The sequence below is a fragment of the Gavia stellata genome, chromosome 15 (genome assembly GCF_030936135.1).
Source record: "Gavia stellata isolate bGavSte3 chromosome 15, bGavSte3.hap2, whole genome shotgun sequence".
Taxonomy (NCBI): domain Eukaryota; kingdom Metazoa; phylum Chordata; class Aves; order Gaviiformes; family Gaviidae; genus Gavia; species Gavia stellata.
The window spans coordinates 13,379,349-13,397,130 of record NC_082608.1 but is presented as its reverse complement, the minus strand read 5'-3'; the positions used below and the strand labels follow the sequence as shown (position 1 = coordinate 13,397,130).

The 17,782-nt window shown below is 44.4% G+C and overlaps 1 protein-coding gene across 1 annotated transcript; it reads left to right on the top strand.

Annotated features, from left to right (window-relative positions):
* The first annotated feature begins 488 nt into the window (after positions 1-488).
* Positions 489-16,802, top strand: CMTM3 (CKLF like MARVEL transmembrane domain containing 3). Its single transcript, XM_059824916.1, has 5 exons — positions 489-602; positions 10,134-10,289; positions 12,090-12,185; positions 13,456-13,573; positions 14,851-16,802. The coding sequence occupies exons 1-5, from the start codon at positions 489-491 to the stop codon at positions 14,877-14,879; spliced, it is 513 nt and encodes a 170-aa protein (XP_059680899.1). The 3' UTR covers positions 14,880-16,802.
* The last annotated feature ends 980 nt before the right edge of the window (positions 16,803-17,782 follow it).

Sequence of the window (17,782 nt, the reverse complement as noted above, 5' to 3'; positions counted from 1 at the left end):
GCGGGGCGCTCCGCAGCCGCCGCCGCCGGCAGCGCCCCACGCAGGCCGGGGGGTGCGGGGGGGTAGCGGGCCGGCGGCACGCAGCGGCGGGGCGGTGAGCGGCCGCCGCCACCGGCTGCGCTTCGGCTCCGCCGGGCCCCGGCGCGGGGCCGCAGCCGGCTTCCCGCCGCCGGGCGGTGCCCGGGGCCGGGGCCGCGCAGCCCCTGCGGGATGCCCCTTCCCAGCAGCTGCTGCTGCGGGCGGCAACGGGGGCGGGGGACGGGGTGCGGGGCAGCCCCGGGGCAGCCGGCGGAGGCTCCCCCCCCCGCCTCCCGCCGCCCCTCGGGACCGCCCCGAGCGCACGGCCGCCGCCCCCCAGATTTGGGGATGCTGAAACTTTTTTTCACGTTTCCGCAGTGTCACGATTTCCGCTTCCCTCCTTCGGAAACGAACCGCCGCGGCCACCCGCGCTCCTCGCCAGCCCGCGGCCGCCGGAGCCGCTCGCAGCCATGGAGGAGCCCGAGCCCGCGGGGGACGCCGCGCCGCCGCCCGGGCTGCGCTCGCTCCTGCCCCCCCGGGAGTTCCTCTGCTCCCGCAAGGGCCAGCTGCTCCTCGCGGAGTCGGTAAGGGCGGGGGGCAGCCCCCCGGGCGGGGGCGGGCCGGGGAGGAGCAGCCCCCCCACCCCGGGCGCGGGGGGCCTCGCACGGATTTGGGGGCGGGGGGGGGGAACCGCCGGGGCCGGGCCGCAGCCCCCCCGCCCCGCGGACAGCCGGGGCAGAGCTCCTGGCGAGGCCGGGGGCTCCGGGCGCGCCGCCCCCGTAAGGCGGCGGGTACCTCCCGAGGCGGTGTGAACGGCAGCGGGCTGCCCCACGGCCGAGCGGCGGGGAGGGCCGCTCCCGGGGCCGGGCGTCTGGGCCACCGCCGCGGCAGGGCGGACGGGGGCAGGCGGGGGCCAGCCCTGCGCGTACGGGGGGGCGCCAGGGCTGCAAGTTTCGGTGATTGCGTTCGGGCAGAGCACGTTGGGAAACCGAAATACCTGTCACGTTAAGCTTCCAGCGCCTTTAAGGTGTTGCCCTTTAGCAGGAAACCCTTTTCCCTAACAAAGGGCTTTGATTTGTCTTAACCTGTTTGCGGTGTGAACACAGTCTCCGGTACTGACCAGATCGGCGTTATCTCCCGGTGCCCCGGGGGATTTGTGGTCGACAAGACAGCTTGTCCCGACTGTGTCAAGACAGACCTTGCTCGTTAATTTATGATGTGTGGCATTATACAGGGCAAGAAGATCTCTCAACTTTTGTCCTGAGCTCTCCGAAAGCTGTGTTTGTCCCTGACCTCGGAGGGAGACGGTTGCTCGCCGCTATGGAGCCAGTTAGCTTACGGGGAAAGTACCAAATCATCACCGTTAGAAGCAAGCTTAGTCCAGCCATGGAAGCACTGCTCCCCCAGAAATAGACTGTGGTTTTCCTTTAGGTCCAAGTTCTGAGACCTGGGCTGGTGGTAATTAGAGGCCTTTGATTTTTGGGGTAACACTTTCTGGTGTTACACTTGTAAAGGCTTAAAGCCTGACAGGTGAAACTGTACCCCCGTGGTAGGGAAAGAGAAAATGTATCCCGGGGGTAGCAGGTATTTGACAATCAAAAGTTAGATTTTAAGAGGAAGGTAGTTGATTAAATTAGACTTTCAACAGCATTTACACTAGAAATAACGAGAACTTTAAACACCAAGTTCTCTGTAGTTTTAGCTGGAGTTTTGACAGCAGGTAGTCAAACATCAGGACAGCCCAAACCAGTAGCCAAGTACACGGAGCACTGTTCAGATGTGTAAGGTGTCCCTGGCTATCCGCTGCGCTAGCTCAGAGAAGGGAACAGGCAATCCAAGCAAGAGGAAGGGAAGGAACAGGCAGCAAGCAGGCAGGGCCGTCAAGCTCCCCGGCCAGCCCTTCTCTGCCAGCCCTGTGAGTCTGTGAGGCCGCAGGCGCTGCCCTGCGACAGACAGCGAGGGGAACAGCCGGGAGGTGCGAGGCTGGCTGTGAGAAGAAAAAACATTCATTCAGGAGATGGCGACTTCCGTGGTGGGGAACACGGGCCTCAGGCTGGGTAGTAGCAGGCCCCAGGCTGTGTCAGCTCCCCCAGAAATGCTGTAAAAATTCCAGGTACCCCCCATCACTCATACAGCATCTGTAGTTGACAAAAACACACCTTAGAAGATACCAACGCCCAGCTAATTTTGCTCCTTTGGCACATGTTTTTCTTACGTACTATAACATATACTGGAATCTCCTATACAAGCTTACAGCCCGTACATTACGCCTTTCAGACAGCCTGGCTTTTTAACATCTCTGAATGATGACGTATTCGAGGAATACTGTTTTGGTCATGGGATCAGACTCACCCTTCCGTTGTCATAGAGAAGTACTGATTATGCCTCCTTGGAGTAATAAAACCCGCTCTGCCTTGACAAAACAGGGGTTTATCCTTTGTAAGGCCGCTCAGGGCTTCCTGAGGGTTTAGCTGGCTGAAACCAGCTCTAAAATCCCATCTGCCGAAGCTGCAGCGAAGGTTTCTGTGTGCTCCTTGCACACAGCCCACATCCTTAGGATGTCGTTTGCTGGCAGAGGGGAGGCAGCAGTAGTTTCTCTCCAGTTGTCTCAGCTTTGCCAGAAGAAATCCTTGAAGACAACACAGGCCCCAGAATGAATCCAGTCTGTATACAATTAGCGAAACGCAGTGCCAAATAATTGAAGATGAGTCCAAGTTAAATCTATCATAGTTTAAATCTGTGTTTCATCTTTAGCTTTGTATTTCTTGTCTTGAATGTTTGATTCTTCCTCTTTGACACAGTACTAACGTGGGGTGAGGTTGGGTTCTGCATAAATGTATGTAAATAATATTCATGGGATACAGATTTTGAATAGTGTCTTTTGTTCAGAAACAAAATAGGGTTCTCATTATTGTTACCAAATATCTCTGTCACATTATTATTTGGCAGCTTGGCAAGTCATGAGAAATGCGCTTTATTACTCAGTCTTTAAAGTGATGCAAATACTGGCATCTCCGCAGGTAGATCAGAGGTTCTCTGTTCAGCTACAGGAAATGCCAAGGCAGTTTTTTCAACATTCAAAAAACAAACCTCCATATACTGAAAAATACATTACCAACAAAGCAAAGAAGCAGCTTGCAAATATATCTTGACTGGGGTAGATGGTTATACTTCTCCTTTTCAGTCTATGGCAGAAAGGGAACAGGAGCTGGCTTCAGCAAATCCCCTCAGCCCAGTGACAGGGCTGGTTGTGTACTTGGTGGAAGTAACCTCATTAGAAAGTCTCGTTTTGCCCAATAGAAATGGCTGGCAAATGACCAGTTCCGCTGTCATAAACTATAGCGGACCGACTCAGACTTTGTAAATTAAGACAACCGCCCCATTCAGCCCAGGCTATTCCCTTCACTTGCGCTGCTGGAGGCGGCTGGGAGCGCGGGAGCGCCGGTGCCCGCAGCGCAGCCCAGGGCGTCCAGGGAAGGTTGCACAGGCAGCTGCACTGGGAGCGTGGGAGCTCAGTGCTCCCGGCAAGGATTGCTTTTTTCAGCTTGAAGGAAACTGCTGTAGCCACTTCTTAAAAATAACGTTAACACACATTTTCACATGAAGTGAGTATGGATCTTTACAGTGTTCGGATGTAATTTTCATGTCGGCATGTAAACTGCTCCGTGGGCTATCAGGTCTGGGCATTCTGGTGCTTCCTCTAGAACAAGTTAGGCTGGTGATGAAGCCGATTACTGCTAGGAGCTTAATTATGATCTCAAATTTTATTCAGAGAAGGAAGTGCCCATTCCCCCACCCCGCTCCTTTTCCTTTTGATCTTCCCGCCTTATTAATTTTTTATGGCACCTGGGATAGCTACACAGCCACAAAGAAGCAGTTACATCAAGTACACGTACAAGCTTTGCTGTCTCTCCTGATCCTATTTATTCTGTCTTGCTCCTCCACTTTCTAATCACTACTCTTTATCTGCCAGGTTAATTTTTTTCCTCTTTTTTTTCCTTTCTGTTTTCTCCCCATATCATTATTTCTTCTATATATTTTAATACTCCTCTTAGGAAAAATGAGTAGCTTAAATACTGAAGTTGCTATCTTGAAGGTCAACATCTCATCCATGCTCTTTCACCCCTTAATAGATGCATTTTTCAGTTCCCTCTGTCCTGTGTTGGAACCATTTAACAGTCACTTTCACACCTGCCGCCAGAGCTTGTCCAGGCAAGATCTACATTTACACATTCTGCTGCTCCCCCCTGGCTATTTCAGTCAAGCTTTTGTGTTTTTTTAATAAACATAGAATTTGAATATGTAAAGTTGTCCTGTATAAGGTTGTGTCACCTTTGTGGTGACACAAAGGATGTAGAAATCATTGTGCCTGTTTTTCTCCTCTTCTCCTGTCTGTCTTCTGTCTTTTCAGTCTTCTCTGAACTGACCTTCATAACAAACTTCCAGCTGCTCTGTGTAAAGCCTCCTTCGAAGATGAGCCCTGTGTCTTTCTCTGGGTCTGTAGCCAGAAGGTGACCCTTGCAGCTAATTCTGGGGGAACCAAGAACTTCACCTCCATGACAAGTATGACAGAGAAGTAAGTGAATAGCAGAGACCACTAAGTGATCTCTGCCAATAAACAGTAACAAAATGGACTCTTGTCCAAAAGAGCTCACTTTTAAAACTGTTTAAGCAAACCTGTTCTTTTCTGCAGAAGGGAAATGAGGAGCAGGCATTTGAGCACGCGGAGCAGTGGGTGGAATGCACCGGGGTGTGTGTAGTAACGTGCAATGATGTCAGCTGCTTCCCGGCATCCGCATCGTCTCCGATGGGCTGCAGTGGGTCTGTTCTCCCTGCACAGAGGAGGCAAACGCCTTCACGCTCTGCCGTGACCTCAGCACTTTAGCAGTCCTCCCTCCCTTAAGGAGCACAGTGCTCTCTAACCATTGCAACTAATTATTTTTTTATACCTTAAATTGCAAGCTGGTTATATGATAAAGTAGAACTTCATAATACCTGGCCAATTTAAGAAGCCCAGCAACACAATATTAAGTAATAATTACATGGGAGAAAATTACTTTTTGAAATACAATACCAAAGATGTTCCTTTAAAAAAGAAAAAGTAATATGTAATAGTTCTTTCTCTGTTACATACATTCCCATTACCACAAAAAAGGGGCTCAATGAAAAATCAGGCTTCTTTTTTGCCAGGTTTTTTTTTAAAATCTTACCACTGCCAGACTATGAAAGGATCCTGTTCTGTTCTTCGCTGCACTAGAGCTTTCTGCATCCAAATATTCCTCTACAGTGATGCTGGCAACAATCACACTAACCTTTCAACAGCAGCACAGGAACAACTCAGACTCCTAGCTACCATCAATGCTGAGGATGTAATCCCAGGGAAAAAGAAACCCCTCTGTGTAAATACAAACGGACAAAACTGATAAAACACTACGTCGTTTTTTTTTCTCCCAGAAGCAGCAGTGTTGAGTCTCAAAGTGCTAGAAATGAACCTCCAACTGCATTGAGCCTCACGAACTTCCTCTCTAGCTGTTTTTTTTTTAGATAGATATAGAGCTGTTAGAAAAACGACAAGATCCCATTACTTGACCTTTCTCTGAAATCACTTCTGAATGTGCAGCTTCAGGAAAAAAGGTGTGAAACAAGTGTGATGTGCAGTGGATCATTTGATGGTCTTTAGAGGGGTCAGGCTACATTCTGACGGTTGCTTTTCAGTTTCTCACTTTTAGAGCACCTTACAGTTTGCCAGATGTTTGTCTAAAGACAAATAAGTAAGTACATGTTCATTATTTCTGGGTACAGACTGGCACACCAATGTTTATATTGTGGGAGGAGAGGTATATTTTTAAAATTACCAAATCTTTAGATGAGATCAAATGCTTCAGTTAGTAGCACTGCAGTTACATGGTCAGACAAGATAACAAGACACCTACTCTCTTTTATAGTTCAGAAAAGATAGTAATAGGTAATATCCAGTATCGCTCAGGGAGTCCATGCACTCCACCTGTCAGAAGGGGAAATGAGCTCTAAACAAAGAGAAATGAGAAACATTGTCAAAAGCTGACAGCTTTGTGGGCTCTTGTATTACGCAGGGCTGTCCCCAAGTTACCGAGTAGATCCGGCATCAAAATCCATGTCAGGGCTGTGACATAGCCACCAGGCAGACAAAAAAAAAGAAAACGAAAGAACAAGTTGTAGCCCTGTAGCTTGTCACCTGACAGATCCTTCAGGCACCTCCCTCCTTTTATCTTGCTCTTTCTAATCTCTGCCTGCCTCCCCTTCTAGCACCTTCCAGCCTTGCCTCAGTGAAGACTAGCATCTAAAAATACCATATTTCAAACCTTCATTCTCAAAATCTGGTCCACTGTTTTATAGGTGTGACATGGACCTGCGGGAGCGGATCCAGAGGAGGGCTACAAAAGTGGTCAGAGGGCTGGAACACCTCTCCTGTGAGGAAAGGCTGAGGGAGTTGGGGTTGTTCAGCCTGGAGAAGAGAAGGCTCCAGGGAGACCTTATTGCAGCTGTTCAACACTTAAAGGGGGCTTGTAAGAAAGATGGGGACAGATTTTTTAGTAGGGACTGTTGCAATAGGACAAGGGGTAATGGTTTTAAATTAAAAGGTAATAATTCAGACTAGATATAAGGAAGAAATTTTTTACAATGAACGTGGTGAAAGACTGGAACAGATTGCCCGGAGAGGTGGTAGATGCCCCATCCCTGGAAACATTCAAGGTCAGGTCGGGCGGGGCTTAAGGGCCATAAAGCTGATCTTTGAGCAACCTGGTCTAGTTGAAGGTGTCCCTGCTCATTGCAGGGGAGGTTGGATTAGGTGACCTTTAAAGGTCCCTTCCAACCCAAACTATTTTATGATTCTATTTCACTTAAGATGTTCCTTGGGCCATTTCAGGCTCTGAATGCCTCCAAAATGAGAAATGATGCTTAACTGGAAAGCAGTTATCATACCATGTAAAATTATTTTCCTTTTGCTATTATCATCAATAATCCACTGAAATCAAGGGAATTCTAGCAAATCAAGGGTCTTTTTTTAATGTCACCTTGACATGCACTTCCCGTGCACAACAGGATGCTGACAAGTAGAGTCGGGAGTGGAGAGCTGGGAGGGGCTGGACTCGAGCCCACCACTCAAAGTGGTGATGATGGCGAGAGTACAATTACTGTTCATCAGGGCTGAGGAACAGGCAGCAGGAGACTGCTGTGATCCTACCAATAACTGAGGGCTTTGTCTGAGCAAGTAACTGGCCTGTTAACTAGATTTTTAAAATGGACAACTAGTATTTCCCCAGATGCCAGCTTCTCCAGATGGGACCAAATTAGACAGCTGAAATGCTCAGACTGATCCTTTTGTCTCTTCAGCAACTTACCTTGCACCCAAGGAGGTCCCACTGGCACACCAGCACACTGGAGCAGAAGCCCCTTGGCATTCCCTTGCCACAAAACAAGTCTCCGTTCACGTCCTGAGCTGTGTTACAGCAGGGTCTCGGGCACTGCACTGCGTTTCAAACCACGCGGACCTGCCCAGGGCCATCACGGTGAGGGGAAGACAGCAGGAACCTTAAGTTACACAAATTACCATAAGGCTGATCTTAAGAGAACTCAAAGGCTCTTCCTTTCACCTGACAGTTAACGCTTCTGACAGAAAAACTTTTTCTCTGTATAAAGGCAGACAGAGTGCCGGAGTCACCATATCAAACAGAATCAAGATCAAAGTGATGTCTGCTGTGCATCATAAACTTACATATCTGAAATACGCCTCTCTGCCTCCCCTCGCTACTGTAGTATAATGTATTATCTAACACTGCATTTAATTCTATCATAAGAGATCTACCAAGTTTAGTTCAGGTCCAATGTTCTGCTATTGAAAGGGGGGTGGCTGGTTGGACCTATCCTGAACGCATCTCCTCCCCGCTGCTGTTCGTCCCTGCGCACTTCTCTGTCTCTACGTCTCAGCTATCACACACTTTCCTTTAGCCAGAAAGAGCAAATGATTTCTTTTTAAACCAAGAAAACGTGAAACCATGTCTAAATTATGCTCCACAAATGCGAGTGAAGCAGATTCACAAAGTTAAAGTTCAGTCCCTTCTGGTTTTATTCTGTGGGGTTGGGACGGGAATAGGCAGTGTGATAGGAAGGAGGAAGAAGTCCTGTCTCCTCTTAGCAGTTTTCAAGTTCCGTTATATCCACTTCTCTTCAAACAGTACTTACCACTTTTCATTCACAGAAATAAAATACCACGTTAACATACAGTGAGTGAGTTCCCTCCGCTGTATGAAAACTCTGGAAAAACCTGCAAAGAGGCTATGTAAGCAATAAGCAAATAGTAATAGAATAAATAACAACAAATAGGGTAAATATTAACAGGTAACAGGCCTCAATGCAGAAGTGAACTCTAGGTATTACATCAGATCAGTTTCATACAACCCCAGAAAATTAGAACAATGCACAGGCATTTTAAGATAAATATAGTATCTTACTAAAAATGTCACATCCTCTCAAACTTCACCACCCAGTCCTAACCGATCAAAACAGTATACTCCAGTTATTAGCATCCTGGTCAAGAACTGACTGTTTTCCCCAAAAACCAGGCTTCGAATAAATTAAGAAATTATTTCAACAGGATTGGACTACTTAGCTGCCTCCTAAACATAACGGGCTCTTTTGATACGTGTATTTGAGGGTTGACTGACCTCTCATAGGAGTAATTATTAATTAATAATTAATTATAGGAGCCTTATCTTTCAAGTATAATAATGATTATTGCTTTTGAGGTGCAGGTGGTTCCCAAGAACACATGGTAGCAGCAAGCAAATAAATCTGAAATTTAATGAGGCAAATGCATTGATCATCACAGTCCAAACATTTATGCTTTTCAAGAAGCCACAACTGCCTTCAGACGTGCCATCTGGGGGAAAATAATACATCTATTTTCAGTATTATATGAGTGAGAATGTCAATGTCCCAATTTAGAATTTAGAAGTTCAAAAAATCCTTGTAATCTAATGCTCGAACAGTACGTACTGCTATGGTGACGAAAAGCATCTCTGAGCATTGCTAAGGCAGAGATTTGTCTCCAAGAGGAAACGCTGAATAGAGCAGCTCAGGTGTAAACTAGCACTAATACTCACAGAAGCAGCTTCATTCTTCAGTATGCTAGCTATTTGTTTTATTTTAAGCTAATTTGAAGGAAACAGCAACCAGTTACCATGTGAGGCAGCAGAGCAGTAGGGCTGGAGCCTCTTCTTGGAGGTGACCAACTCCCAGTACATCATTTGAAAACTTTATTAAGTTTCTCCATGGTTCCCTCATCTCCCACTTTCACAAAGAGAGCAACTGAAAGTCCAGAAGTGTAGCACAGCACTTTGGTACTGTCTGGTTTAGGTGAAACTGCATTTTCTTTAGCCATTTTCCCATTGTGAAACCTTCTACTTTGAGCCATAAACTATATTCTAAAGATATTTTAATTGAATGGGAAAACAAATGCCATTTTTATTATTTTGTAGAGTTAGGAAACATCATGGAGATAAACAAATCTATGGGAGTTATCTATCCTATTACTCTCTAAAACAGCTGTCTACACTGGAAAACTAAAGCCAGAGACTTGCAGAAATCACAGAATAATTAGTTCTCAGCTCTTTTCTATCTATTAACAGCAGACTTTTTTCTTTCAACTCTAAGATGATTATAAATGCTGAGTTACTTTGGGCTATGTGAGCGATGGTTTGGATTTCAAATGAGAACTGTCACGGTTGAAAGCGTAAAGCTCTGTTCGCTTGGCAATGCCCCAGTCTATTTTCAGAATTATGTTGTCAGAACTGTTTACAATCCAGAGCAAATTACTGACTCGGAGAGGTGCAAATCCACTGAGCTCTCTGGAAAGTTGATTTCACACACACTGAAATAAATGCCATTACTTTAGATTTATTCCATGCTAAACAAGAAGATTCATTTGGCCCAAGAAAAAAAAGAGTAGGAAGCAAGACACACCATCACCAGCAGCACTGACAGAAATATGCAGGGAGAATAATGCTTCAAAGCTGCTCAGCTGCCTGAGGCTCTGCTATTCCATGCGAATAACTAGAGTTTTCCCTTTACACTAGGTGCTGTCATTTATCATCTTTATCTGCTATATTGCATCTCTAGCTGCCTCTTTCATGACGGCACCACTCCTAGAGTTTCTGCTGGCACTGTTTCTTTTTTTTGCCTACGCCTCCAAACTTAATGAGAAGTTTAAAGGACTCTACTGGCCTTTGACGGTAAGTGAAATGTGCAATACAAAAACACAGATTTAATTGTACAGTATAACGTGTAAAAGGGAGTTTAGGCTGACTTAACAACTTTGCCCCCTTATTAGAATTGCCTCTCATTCAAAAGGTCCCAAAGCAGTCTCTGTGCTGTACTACGTACTATAGCTTTCTGGGTGTTGACACAAAGCATGGTTTTATTAAAACACAGAATTTAGGCCCAATTCCAGGCAAACGGCTTAGGGCTGGATCTTCAGAAGCAGGCAACATCAGCCTAAGTCTGACCACTGCTGGGGTCTCCTTAATATTGTCACACTTACAAATGGGGAAACTGAGGCACGCTATGTAGTAATGCATATACTTTACTAAAATGTTTTAAAATTCTCAGGGAAGTGCTGTTGAGATGCAGAGTCATACTCACATGCAAACACACTGACAGCTGCTTTTGTTACGGGGGAAGCCCTGCAACTCTTGCTGGCAGGTGCTCACTCACGCAAAGGAAACCACTGCAACTCATCGGGGAGTTTTCAGTTTGGAGCCGCAGCGACTACTGCACGCTGGCCGCTGGATGTCTCTGTTGCTTCAAACATACATGGTGGAGGGAGCATTTATCTAGCAGTAGAAATACTTCCAAAAAATGCTAATCCAATCGATCTGGATTCGCTTTTGGTACAGGCTAGCAATGGTTCATCATAGTGAGATTTGAGTTAAAGCTCCCAATGTATAAAAATAACATTAGTAAGGCCATTGGTGGATAAAACAGTAACAGTGACTTTGACTATGACAGCGTGCACGGTTTTCAGCTGGTAATCTCAGTTCCATAGTTTTCCTATTTTCTACATGCATCTGATTGCAGAACTAAGACAGAAAAGCACTTGTATGTTTATTACCTCCATGACCATAATATACTCCAGCCACAGAACGTAGATAACTGACCTCATCCTCACTTCAGAAGAGTCTTTTTTGTAGGATTTGTGTTTTGAGACAGTATCTTACTCATCCATCTGTTCTGAAAAGGCAGAAGATCTAATTGTGAGCAGAAGTCAAGATACCATTATTCCAGCTCACATGATTTACACATGCCCTGGGAATCGCAGCTCTTTATTTAATGCAGAGTTCAGAGACACTGTTGCTCCAATACATCACTGCTTGTACTACAGGGCATGGCCCCTGCCCCGCAGAGCTACAGTCTCAGCCGCAGAAGCACATATTTCAGTGTTAGCAACAGGTATGTTCACTTCAGGCGAGCTGTTGGAGTTACAGGTGTACATACTAAGTATAAACCATAAACACTAAACAAAGTGTTTAGTTGTTAAATGAGGAGTTCCTACAGACAGGGCTACTTCTGCATAGAAGCAAGCACACGCCTGTTCCCCACGGGAACTGGTACGCTCCTCCAGAGCCTTTGGTACCACAGGAGTTGTGCTTAAAGATGAGACTTTCTAAGGCATTTCAAATTATTCTTCTGTTAGAGCCCTTGCTGGGCTCCAAATTAAACATCACAGAAAGAGCCCTTCTCAGCCTGAAGAAAGGTCTGCCTGACACAAGCATATTAAAAGTAGGATTTATACCAACGTCTGTAAGAGCAGAAGCTTACGCCAAGATTCTGGTCATCTTGCTTTTAAAAATATTTCCCAGATGAACAATTCATCTGCTACAAAATAGCATGCTGTAGTCACACTCCAGCATCAGGCAAGTCCACTGACGCAACAACAAAGGTTTTCGGTGGTCATTCCTGAAATAATTTTAAGAGAAGTTTTTATGTTGGAATTACATGACTAATCTGAGAATGCAATATTGCTTATTTTGCAGGATTTCTTGCGGTGCGTCACTGCTGCCATTATTTACTTTGCCATTTCAATTGCTGCTGTCTCAAAATATAATGACGGAGCATCTAAAGCAGCAGGAGTAAGTAGACATGAGCTTTCCATTTAGGTATTTTGGTGAACTCCGTATGGATGTGCTTTAGAAATAATTCAATTTTGACCCCATTGCAAGTAGCAGAAGTTTCTTCAGTTAACTAACTGAGAATTAGATTTGCCTAAAGCAAGGAAGACATGGTCAGTTATTTAGAAAAGCAGGTTTTGAATCAGTGAGTAGTTTTCTCATCCTAACAGTGCTGCTCAGTGTTAACTGTACTACTTGGGGAAGGCACCTAATCTGCTTTTTAATTTCACCAGCTGTACAGGGAGGAGAAACGTCTCTGTTCCTGCAAAGAACATCAAGATCCTTGAATGGAGACAATAAGAATAATAATAAAAAAAGAAAAGAAATCAAACCTGTAACTACTAAGGACAGTCTAAATTAAGTAATTTCAACCTCCTGCCTCTACTGCTTAATTTTACTTGGATGAGTTGAAATAAGAGCAGTGTCATTTTAGCCTCCAGTATATGCACAGCCCAGGAAGGAGCCTTCGTCGTCAGCATTTTGTGTTCAGAAATAAGATAGTCTCTCCATCTGCAACTTGACTCTAAGCATCAATAACGTATGCAACAAATAAAATTTGCATAATAATTTTAAAAGATAGGGAAGAACAATACCCAGCAGGGTTAGCCAGCAACCCTTACCAAACCATGCCAAATCATACACAATTTCAAAATAAAGACCTTGTTTTAATCTTTGTCACTCTGTTTAGACATGAAGCAATGCAACATAACATTTACCCTAGCTTCTCAGACTGAAACCCAGCCTGTTCTTGCCACACTGCTGCTTCTTTGGCACTAAATAGGTAATTCTAGAATCATTTTACTTCAATCTAGTTCACTCTGCAATAGACAGGTCTCCTTGCAAACCAGTAAAAAAATTACTTCCCGAGAAATTGAGGTGATTTCTTGGTGGTAAAGAGATGCCCTGGGATGGTGGAGGTGCAGGTTATGTTCTGCTGTAGCTCCCAGCACAGAGCAATGCTGATGTAGCCTAGGGAAGGGCTAAGGACACATCTGATAGAGCAACTGCAGGGATCACTACTCAGGTTCCCAAATTACCTGTAATTTATTTGATACCAATGGGTCACGAGACATTTTGCTTCCCTGTCTTTTTAGAAAGGCCCAGGCCAAAAAAAAAAAAAAAATCAAGCCCAAGTTTTCTTTAAGAATTTCTCTTGTGTTCGTTAGGCTTCTTTTGGTTTGTCATTGATGGATGTGAACTGTTGTTAAAGAGTATTATTTTGCCATTTTAGGTGTTTGGATTTATAGCCACGATAGTGTACGCCATTGATTTCTACATAACCTTCAATGACCTAGTTACTTTTCTCAAGCAAGGCAGTTCTGATTCCCCTGAAGGGCACAAGTCAGAAGGTAGGTAAAATTCCCCATTTTGGTTATACAAGCACATAACATGAGATTTTCTTCTCCATTTCACACGGGAGCAAGTGCACTCAGTAATAACCGTTTCTATTCTTGGCTACCTTGGTTTTGTACGCCACAACCATGCTGAATTATGAAGCTGCTTAGTCTTAAAACACAACAACTAGAATTTCAGTGATTTATAACGTTAACTAGCAAGCCAGGAATGTGAAGTTTCTCAGAGTTTTGTGTCCATTTCAAGTCAAGTCAGGACACCGGTAGCTATTTTGCAGTACCCAGGAGCCGAAATCAGGCATCATGCCCCTGTGATACTACTCGTTGCACACACACAGATGAAAGAGACTGTTCCACACTAAAGAACAAACAAACCCCCAAAAACACCCCACACAAAACCAAAACCCTCAAAAACAAACACCCAAGATGTGTACAGAATCCTAGAAGTTATATAGTAATGCTAACAGTCTTTTCTAGGTATTTTAGTAGACTGTTAAATGTTTTGCAAGCTTTAGGCCAGAAAGAGAGACAAAGAAAAGAAGAATTAAAGGAACAAATCATAGGAAACAGACTGACTAAGAACTGTTTATCCCCACAAAGTGAACTGACCTCAGGAAGATCAGGTGACAAGAGTACAAAATTAGGCTAAAGATTAGATCTCATTTCCCTGGAGATGGAGAGAGAAAAATATAAACTTACAAGTATGCAGTCACACAGCTTTGTGTCAGTGATTTGACCATGCAAGAAGGGCTCTGCCCTGCAGCACTGTTCCTCCAGCACCAAACTCACGTTCCCTCTGGGGCTCTCAAGTGCCGAGGCCAGGAATCCCTTGCTGCCTGGGCAAGGTGTACCTCTAGAGGCCTGTTGGGATTTCTTAATGTCTTAAAGCTTCTGGTTTTCCGATACGTTTAACTGGCAGTGCGTAACCGTGACCCACAGCAACAGCAATATTCTAGTACAGGAAGCATGTCTTCAGCAGGCTTCCTCTTGGTGGTCACACTAACAATAGTATCTCTGCAACTTCTTTCATTTGAACTGTTATCTACATTGTAGTGGTCTAAATGCCTCTCAGCAGCATTTCTCAAGTCCTTTGAAACACCTTTTAAAGCTCCATCATGTTAAAACTGTCATTTTACAAGCCGTCTCCTAAATACGTCACGTCCTTTGGAGCAGACCCCTGCCGAAGAGCAGCATGTCTCTCCCAGCAAGAGCTAAAGCTGACGCGGAGATTGCCAGTTTTCATTTTTACTATTGTTCCTTGTTTTACATTTCAGATGAGGACTCTGATTCCGACTCGGACTGAAGAACCAAACACCAACCAAGTGTGAAGGGAAGATGATCAAGCACTTTCCTCTTTGCTGAATGCACTGCCAATGGAAGTATCTCCCATATTTCAGCCTCAGTATCCTCTTTCCACCTCACTGTTTATGGAATCACCAAAGCACAGGCAGGGCAGTGATGTGGAAAAGGAGACTATTCCCAATGCCATTAGACACTCCTTCAGAACTACAGATTTTACAGTAGTTCAACCTGCCACAGACATCTTTATCCAAACAACACACCTCAATTCTCCGTTGCCCTTCCTTACTCAGCACTACAATGTACTGACTAAACAGAAACATAGTATTTTAAACATGTAAGTGGAGCTTTTACTATGCTTTCTTAATTCCGAATCTTTAACGCTTATAGCTTTTACACTTCTTGCTGTGCCAAAGAAGAGAGGCTCAGAATGCCTCTACTTTATTTGTATTTTTCTTGATGAACTAACAGTATTTCTTTATCTGAAGTCTGAATAGTCTACTATTTCAAGCACTGAAGGCATAGATTATAGTTAACATGTTGGTTTCAATACATTTATATCTACTGCCTATCTGCGACAAGAAAAAGTGACAACTGGAAACCTGCAGCAAGAACAAACCTCAAAGTATAATTGTGCCACAGGGTAGCTGGCTCATCAAACATTCAATATCACTTTTTTAAGCTGCTTGGATGGGGTCACATCCCATCTTCTGCAATTTCACCACAGATAGGAGGTAGAACAGATGAGGCATCGTCTTACCGGCCCCTTCCTACCATTTTCATGGAAGCCCTTGTACATGTTTGCACATACAGGTAAGGAAGGCTTGCCAAATACCATCCAACATTATCTGCCTATCGAAGCCTGCAAATATTTGTGTGCAAGATCTCGCTGTCTGAACTCATGCTCTGTGTTGCAAACACTGGTCCTCCCATGAGAAGTAGCACAGGACTTAGTCCGCTGGGTTCGCAAAACAGACAACTGTTTCTGTACAACTCAGGATACCTGGGCCCCAGGAGGGCAATACATCCTTCCCACTGTGAAAAGGAAAAAAAAAACAACCTCCAAACTAAAGAATGTCTGCAATGAAATTCACTTTCCCAGACCACTTTTTGTGGGGGGTGTGTGTTTTTTGATTTGGTTTTTTTTTCCCCTCCCCCTGGAAGGATGCGATTTATCTCATGGCCTAGTATTTTGTGGGAAAAGCCTTCTGAATTTACAAGAAGGTGTTTTCACATGTAGCACAACCTTCCCTGAAATACTTGTGTCCACCTATAAAAGCATACTGCTTGAAAAAACCATGGCATGCTCCTTATATATGGCATCAAATAGGTCTATTTAAAGAAACCTGTATACTTTTTAAAAAAATTAATATAGTACCAGAACAGGTGGCCTCAACAAAAAGTAATTAAAGTGAGAGCAGATGGTACTAACAGAGTAAATTAAAAACAGGGATAAAACAATAAAGGCAGATTTCCTTTGGAACAAAATTACCGCTTGGGTTCCAATTCCCTGCTAGCAGCTGGCTGCTGACGGGCAGAAACACGGTACCTAACAGTGAGCAGGTGCTTGGGAAGGTGCTGGCCAGATTCGGAGCTGTCTAACAGGCAGCTCCTACATCTCCTGTTTCCAGACCACTGAATAAAAGCAAAACAAATGGTTGCTTCCAAATGTGACAAATAATCTTTGCTTTTATGAGAGCGCGCTCTTTGGACCTTTTCCAGTATGAAATTCCATGTTTCTTTCTTTTCTATTGTCATATTTTACTGGCACACACTGTGACGTTAGGGGACCTGGGCTCATTTTTATATTCAATTGTTTTGTATTTCTTTTTTTTTTTTAATTAAAAATGTATTGCATGTCACAGCTGGAAACTAGTACATGGTTAGTATTTAGAAACCATGCTGGATTAAACCTCTTTTAATAGAAGTGTTGGGTGTCTTTACTTATTTTAAGACCTGGTTTTACTGCCTTGCCTCTGACCTGCAAGAATAATGGTGTTTCAAGAAACTCCATCAGGAAGGACACTGTGTGCTGGGGAGGCGACAATAGCACAGAGCCAGCGCTGGAGACCACTCACTCATGCTTGCACGTCTTGCAAGGAGAAACTTCATCTTTAGCACATAAGCATGAAAGAATTTAACGAAGAATTAGTTTTAGCATATTTACTAGACATCGGAGATACAGTGCTCTTACTTGGCAACTAACAACATTGTAAACAACAATCCCCTTTGGGTTTACCCTTCACAGACATGTTACAACCTGAAATCTGCTGAGGTTCGCTAGTAATTTTTTCACATTGGAATACTCCTAAAATCAACAGAAGAGGCAAACAAAATTGCTCATTAATTGCATCAGGACTATTTTAGCAGGCATGCAATGAATTGTCTGTCCAGAGAATTTTGTTATTTGCGTTCAAGTATTTGATTATTTCATTTATTTCTAAGCAGTTTGCTCCCAGGTCAAGCACTTCTGTAAGATTCCCACCTTCTATTTAAAAAGATCTGTTCCCGTGATTGAAATAAAGTACATTTCTGTGTTTTATGAATACAATTTCAGAAAAGAGAATCCAATTATAAATAATTACTTTAAAGCAAATTCTGATTTGGGGGGGCTGACTCAGTCTTTTCTTTGTCCCCTGCCAGCAATATTGCACTAAGCACAGAGTCTGGTGTAGGGCAGAGGAAAAGTCTGCTTGGCTTTTTTGTTTGTTTGCTTGTTTTTCCTCAACTGGCAAGATCAAAATAGTGGGAGCACTGGTTTCTCTGCAATTCAGGATTCGCGACACAAGCATCATGTTACACCTGCAGCATGGAGGCCTTACTGAAGTTCTTATTTTGGTGTATCAGCAGGGTCATAATCAAGCATGTCTTTTCAATCACAATACATTCTTGTTCCAAACAGGAGCT

Bases quoted from the DNA above. Each gene is read 5' to 3' on its own strand.
- CMTM3 (XM_059824916.1), top strand. From the start codon at position 489: ATGGAGGAGCCCGAGCCCGCGGGGGACGCCGCGCCGCCGCCCGGGCTG. The intron at 603-10,133 runs GTAAGGGCGGGG...CCTTTACACTAG, and splicing joins AGCTGCTCCTCGCGGAGTCG to GTGCTGTCATTTATCATCTT. The intron at 12,186-13,455 runs GTAAGTAGACAT...TTGCCATTTTAG, and splicing joins GAGCATCTAAAGCAGCAGGA to GTGTTTGGATTTATAGCCAC.